The 7,585-nt window shown below is 41.9% G+C and overlaps 1 protein-coding gene across 2 annotated transcripts in view; it reads right to left on the bottom strand.

Annotated features, from left to right (window-relative positions):
• The window catches only part of SLC45A2 (solute carrier family 45 member 2), a 40,100-nt gene extending 33,419 nt beyond the window's left edge, over positions 1 to 6,681 (bottom strand). For both annotated transcript variants that reach the window (XM_023216544.2, XM_023216545.2), the window contains exons 1-2: positions 6,197 to 6,681; positions 4,225 to 4,401 (exon numbers count right to left, since the gene is read on the bottom strand). In XM_023216544.2, the coding sequence (XP_023072312.1) occupies positions 4,225 to 4,401; positions 6,197 to 6,581 (562 nt within the window). In that variant the 5' untranslated portion in view covers positions 6,582 to 6,681. The remainder of the gene's footprint in view (positions 1 to 4,224; positions 4,402 to 6,196) is intronic.
• Positions 6,682 to 7,585: the final 904 nt, after the last annotated feature.

Consider the following 7,585-nt stretch of genomic DNA (forward strand, 5'->3'; position numbering starts at 1 on the left):
CTCCACCTATAACCTGTGAGCCCCTCTCCTCAAGATGCCCCACCTTTCTGGGCTGAACCAATGTATTCCTTACGTTTATTGATTTATATTTTTGCCTGTAACTTCTAGCTTCTTACAATATATAAAACCAAGCTATAACTCTACCAGCTTGGGCAACTGTTCTGAGGACCTCTTGAGGTTGTGTTCCAAGCCATAGTCATTCATATTTGGCTCAGAATAAACTTCTTCAAATATTTTACTTTTTTTCCATCAACAGTACTGAAGCTCAGATGAGATGTAGTAAGAGCCTGAATGAAGGTAACATTAAAATTATTGATATTTGCTGGCACCATACCGTATACTAATATCAACAGAAAATCTCAAATGTTTATTGTCTTAAACTCATAAAAATACTGTTGATGAAAAGAGTCAAACTCTGTAAAATATTTGAAGAGATATATTCTGAGCCAAATATGAAGACCATGGCCTGTGACGCAGCTCTAGGAGATCCTGAAACACGTGCCCAAGGCAGTAGGGCTACAGCTTGCTTGGTTTTATACATTTTATGGAGACATCAGACATCAATCAATACATGTAAGATGTACATTGGTTTGGTCTGGAAAGGTAGGACAAATCGAAGTGGGGACTCCCAGGTCATAGGAAGATTCAAAGATTTCCTGATTGGCAATTTTGAAAGAGTTTATCTATAGACTTGGAAGCAATAGAAGAGAGTGTCTGAGTTAAAATAAGAGGTTGTGGAAACCATGGTTCTTATTACACAGATGAAGCCTCCATGTCGCAGGCTTCAGAGAGAATAGATTGTAAATGTTTCTCATCAGACTTAAAAAGGTGCCAGACACTTTAGTTAATTCTATCCTAAATCAGGAAAATAACTGGAAAGGGAAGAATGAGGAATACAGAAGATAGATTTTCCCCACAAGAGACAGCTTTTCAGGGCCATTTCAAAATATATAAAAGAAATGTACTTTGGGGTGTGGGGAAAAGAAAGAGAGATCAGCCTGTTACTGTGTCTATATAGAAAGAAGTAGACATAAGAGACTCCATTTTGTTCTGTATTTGAGATGCTGTTAATCTGTGACCCTACCCCCAACCCTGTCCTTGAAAGAGACATGTGCTGTGGTGACTCAAGGTTTAAAGGATTTTGGGCTGTGCAGGGTGTGTTTTGTTAAACAAGTGCCTGAAGGCAGCTTGCTGGTTGCACAATGTTGCTCTTTATGCACTAAAAAGGTTTATGGAGATGCTTACATATACATATCAAGGCACAGCACTTTTCCTTAAACTTATTCATGTCACAGAGAACTTTATTCTTATGTCTTACTGCTGACTTTCTCCCTATAATGATCCTATTATCCTGCCACTTCCTTTTCTTTAAGATGGTAAAGATAATTATCAATAAATATTAAGGGAACTCAGAGACCGGTGCCGGCGTGGGTCCTCTGTATGCTGAGCGCCGGTCCCTTGGGCCCACTTTTTCTTTCTCTATACTTTGTCTCTGTGTCTCATTTCTTTTCTCAAGTCTCTCGTTCCACCTAACGAGAAATGCCCACAGGTGTGGAGGGGCAGGCCACCCCTTCATTGGGGTAAAATACTTCTATTTCTTTCAGGGCCCGCTTTGTTGTCATGTTGATACCTAATTGCTACAAACAGTCCGTTTTGTCAATTTTAAAGTTTCTGCTTTAATGTTAATGCTGATCAACTGTGCTTGAACTCCAAAGGGACAGAAGTATAATGAGACATGTCCAACCACCCATTCCCATCATGGCCTAAACTAGTATTTCAGATTTACTTTAGGATGCCCTTGGCCGAGAGGAAGGATCTTTCAGTTAGCTGGGGGTTAGAATTTTAATTCTGGTTTACAATACTATCAAGTATTGACCTTGGAAAAGTTTCCCTAACACAGAGTTTTGTTTTCTAATATCAAGGCAACAAAGCATAGGTCTTTTAGCCACATCTAATACTGTTGTAATCTGGGAAGTGGTGGCCACATTGTCCAATGTCCTATAGATCAGTAAACTCTTAATATTCAGTTCAGAAGCCAGAAAGGCTCCCATGACTTTGTAATTAATTTCAGCAAATTATAATAAAACAGAAGGAATTGTCAGATTCAGGTTAGGGAAATGAAGTTGGAGTCTATTCTGAGACATTCTGGCTATGGACCATGGGCAAGTGACTTAATCACTGAACCTCCTCCCCTACTTCAAGTGGTGGACTTCAGGTAAATATTTAACAACTGGCTCTCCAAGAAAAAAAAGCCATGATTTATAGCTTTGCCAATTTCTAGAGTTTTAATACTCCCATCACGGCCAGTTTCAAGCCAGCAATGTGATGTCAACAAGTTCACTGAATTCCTACAATTTAACAATTGATTCTCAACAAGCCAGCATGAGCCAGCTCTAGCACACCACTGCTTCCAAGGCTCAGCTTCCACATCTGAAAAATGGGAATCACACCACCTCCACATGGCCGTTTTCACGACTGAGATAATGTAAGTGAAAATACCTAATACAGGGTTGTTAGCATACATGGGGCATTTGAGAAATGTTTGTTTAGTATTTACTGAGCACCTACTATGTAGCAGACATTTCCAGGAACTGAAGATTCATCAGAGAACAAAACAAGAGGTCTGCTCAGCTAGGATTGATGTTCTAAATGGGAGAGACAACCAGAAAGAAAAAAGAGAAGAGAGTGAGAGACAGATGATAGAGAAAAAAATAGCCAGTCAGTTACTCTGGCAGTGATAAGCACTAGAAAGAAAAATCAAACCCAATAAGGATGAGGAGAAAAAGCAGTGGTATGGTAGGTAGGGTATGTCAGGTATGGTAGCCAAGAAAGACCTCACTGGTGAGAGACATCTGATGAGAAATCCGAGTGGAATAAAGGCATGACTATGGGATTATATGGGGAAGGGTGTCCCAGGCAGGGTAAAAGCTCATGCCAAACCCTGGGGCAGGTATGATGGGCTGGGCCTACTCCAGAGACAGAAGGAGGCCAGTGGGGTGGGAGAACCTGAGTGAGAAGACACAGGTGGAAAGTGCAATGGGAAGGGAAGAAAAGAGCGAAGGTGAGGTGGGGGAAGTCTCAAGCCCTAGCCATGTCTTAGGTGCCTTTAAACATCTGGAGACATAGTGGGCAGGGGCCAGTGACAGACAGGGCTGTACTCCTGTCCCTCTGCCTTCCCTACACAGAGGAGGATCTACCAACTGTGCTCCAATGGCCTCACTCCTTCATGTTTTCAACTACTCAAATGTTTGCTCAAATGACAAATATTGACTCCAATGGCTTCCACGGGCAGGCAGCAGTCTTAGCTCTAGAGACAGAAACTGTGAGCAAAACTTGAGCTCTTGCTTTTCATGGACCTACCTGGCCATAGAAGAAGACAGAATACATCAAAACATAAATAAATGCATTGGCTGTGAAGACAATCAAACAAGGTGGGCTGACAGAGTCCCCCTCTTAGATATAAAAATCATCTTGGGCCAGGATCCTCCTGTCGCCTTATATTTCAATGCCTAGTTCTAGCACAGTACTAACTGGTGCTCTGAGTAGCATTGCTCTAAACAATTGACGAACAGTAACCAAAGTAGGCTGGCAACAGCCCCAAGAGATCAAGAGAGCCCCCATTTTTCTCCTGGCATGAACTTTTTCAAACCACAAGGTTGAGGAAATGCCAACCCTTTATATAACTAAGAAATCTCTAAGACATGGAGCTTTTTGTTTGCTTGGTTTGTTTCTCTTTTTGTTTTTTAAAATGTGGTTCTTAGGACACCTGCCACAAAACCATCTGGGATTTTTATTAAATAAAATACAAATATCTGGGCCCTGCATCAGACCCACTGAATCAGAATAACTGGAGAAGGAGCCCAGGCAACTGTATTTTCAATGACCTCCTAAGGAATGTGGATGCTACATTGCTGATGCTTGAGATCCACTGCTCTAATGCAAACGCACAATCCACAAGGCTTCTTTTCATTTCAGTTGTAATTGTCTCCACAAAGCATTCTTAAGAAAGCTCTTCTGTAAACTTCCTTTGCAGAAACTGCAGCACCAGTCACAAGCTGACTGTTCAGAGAAATGCATGGGGAGACAGGGCCCGCGTGATGGGAGCAGCCCATCAACTGACCCATTCATTCGAAAAACTCCACGTGTAGAGACACTGGATGGCTTTCGTGGAAGCGCCTCATTGTCTGGGGAGCTGAAGGAGAGACTTTCTGGAATATTCCCTACCTGTGAAGAGGGCATGGTAGTGGAGGCCCTTCTCCTTGTCCTGATGGGAGCAGACATCAAATAAGTAGGCTTTGATGGGCCCATCAATGAAGTCAGCAGCAAAATCAAAGAGAATCACACCTATCATGGTGACACTTATGGTCCAAACCAGCTTCTTCCTTGGGTTAGCAATCAAAGCTAAAAGAAAAATAAACATTGGTCTCCTAAATCCTGTTTTAGAACCATCCATGTTTTGTAATTTCCACCTAAACTTCTTGCCATAAAATCATCTTCCTTGCTTTTATTTTGCTTTTTTCCCAAATAAAAATACCTTCATTTTTTTTTTTAAGGTTTTAAAAATTATGCAACAAAAGTCCAGAGAACACAAATATATGGAGACAGAAAGTAAATTAGTACTTGCCTAGGGCTGCTGCATAGGAGAAAAGCTGACGTGACTGTTGATGGCAATGGGGTTTCTTTTTGGGGTGATGAAAATGTTCTAGAATTAGAGAGTGGTAATGGTTGCACAACCTTGTGAATATACTAAAAGGCACTGCCTTGTACACTTTTAATTAGTGAAATTTCTGCTGTATAAAATATCTCTTTAAATAAAAAAGCATGCATGCTTATCGCAAACAATTCCAATTATATAAAAAAAGCTGAGGGAGATGCTTCCAATCCCAGCCCCACTGAAGGTCAGGCTTTGAGGCCTCCTTTTACTCACTTCTGCACATACAGACACAGGTGTACAATGGTAGTCAAATGCAGTGCTTCTCAAAGTTTGGCATGTTGAACTATCACTTGTACGTCTTGTTAAAATACAAATTGCTGGCCCCATCCCCAAGACTGATTCAATTGGTGGGCCTGAAGTGGGCCTGAGAAACTGCATCTCTAACACCCCTGCTGATGCTGAGGGGCAGGTCAGAGGCCACATCTTTGAACAGCACTGACGCAGTAACCAACTTTCTTCATATAATTTCAGCTCCTCACAATTTTTAATAGCTGGATTTTCATTCTATGGATACCCTGTAATTCATTTACCCAATCTCCTATAAAAGATACATTGCTGTTTCTCTTGTTTCAGATTGTTTTTTAAACTTAAGAATAGCATAGATTATCTACACGTTTTAAAAATTACAGTATAAATTTAAATGAATAATAAGCCTACCCGCTGCTTCTCACCTCCAGTCCTTTAGTAATCCTCCTTACAGTCAACAATGCTTGCCAGCTTTTTGTTCATTCTCCCAGAAATAGCCTATATTTGTACATTTACGCTTTCTTTGAAGTATGTACAAATGATAATTGATTATCCTGCCTCATAATCATCTATTCTGCTAGCTTGAGAGTTAATGGTCTAAAAATGTGTGCTATTTTTAGCGATCCTCTTTGCAATGCAACTTTATTGTACTACCATCAACTACTGATTAATTGCTAGCTGATTAATGGCTAGAAAAAATGCCTACTCTCAGGTTTGATTTTGTCCGGAATTCGCAATGCCAGAAAGGTCCTCTTGAGCTGATGGGCTTATGCCCTCTGCCTATTAAAACACTCTACATAAAACTATGAACAGAATTAACTCATTTGGATACACAGGTGATTTATTGTAAATATTTATGGAACTATTTGGCAGCTGGTCAATTTGATAAGAGTATTAAATAGAGCATAATGGGCTCAAAAAGTAACTCAATTGATAAATATGTAAAAATATTCAATTTGATAAAATAGATACAGATTTAATAAAATAGATACAAATTTAATCCTATTTTTAAATCTTCACAACAATGAAAGATATTTCTTTTGATATTTCTAGATATAGAGGCTCCCCAACCACAGACTCTGGGCCAAATTTGTCACAGGGGAAGTTCATTGTAACCTAGGAGAGACCAATTGTAACAAATTTCTAGGAAAGGTCAAACAAATTAACATTCTCCTCCTGCAGAGGTACACACCAGGACACATATCCCTGCCTGCCCACCTTGTGCCGCCGACTTACCTGCTACAACAGTGTCCCCATTGAGGTACAGAGCCATGCCCACGAGCATCATGACTCCCAGGGTGAGGATGTAGGGTCTCCGGCGGCCCCACCTGGACCGGCAGTGGTCGCTGGCCGATCCGACCACGGGCTGCAGCAGTAATCCCAGGATGGGGCTGAGGAACCACACAATGCTGTACAGACTATTGGGCAGACCCACGCTGAGCAGGACTGGGGTCACATACGCTGCCTCCACCGCGTAGCAGAACTCTCGTCCGAACATGGCCATGCTGTGCATAATGAGTCTGCTGGTGGGTCTTTTAGGTGGCTCCATAGAGTCAAAGGGGCCATGATCAGCTAGAGATTTATAGATGTGGCCACCAGCCTGCCCACTGTTGCCACCCATGGCCACTGGGAGAGGAACCTTCCTGTGAGCCCACCACCTCCTGTGTGGTGCTAGGGTCTGTGCTTCAAACTGGGTTTGCGGAGCCTGGCCCAGCAACCAACAGAGACGGTCAGGCTGGGGGAGGGGCTCAAATTCTTTCCTGCCTCTAAGATCACAAGTTATGATGAGAGGGAGGGGGTGGTGCTGGAAAGCATGACAGAGATTAGCAGCTGTGAATGAGCCCTCTGGCTCCTTAAGACGTTGGAATATTTTTCTAAAGGGATCCTCCTTTGTACTGTTCCCTCTCTTTCTCTCTCTCTCACACACACACACACACAATTACACGTGATCACACACGGCTTCTCTCCCTCTCTCTCACACACACGTTATTATACGTGATGACACACACGGTTATCTCAGACGGTATTACACATAATCACAAACATGGTTTCTCTCACACATGTTATTGCACACGGTCATACACATGACTTCTTTCAGAAGCTATTACACATGATCACACACATGGCCTCTCTCACACACACATGCTATTACACATGATCACGCACATGGTTTTTCTCTTACACACATGCTATTACACATGATCACACACGGCTTCTCTCTCACACACGCTATTACACATGATCCATACGGCTTCTCTCACAAACACATGCTATTACACATGATCACACACGACTTTTCTCACACACACGTCATTACACATGATCAAACAGCTTCTCGCTCTTGTACACACGTTATTATACATGATCACACAGGGCTTCTCTCTCACACACACTATTACACATGATCACACATGGGACTTCTCTCACACATTATTACACATGATCGGACACATGGCTTCTGTCACACACACATGCTATTACACATTATCACACATGGCTTCTCTCTCACACTCATGCTATTACACATGATCAAACACATAGCTTCTCTCTCTCACACCCGTGTTATTACACATCACACAAGGCTTCTCACATACACGTTTTTTTACATGATCACACACATGGTTT

Source organism: Piliocolobus tephrosceles, chromosome 4, assembly GCF_002776525.5.
Source record: "Piliocolobus tephrosceles isolate RC106 chromosome 4, ASM277652v3, whole genome shotgun sequence".
Classification (NCBI taxonomy): domain Eukaryota; kingdom Metazoa; phylum Chordata; class Mammalia; order Primates; family Cercopithecidae; genus Piliocolobus; species Piliocolobus tephrosceles.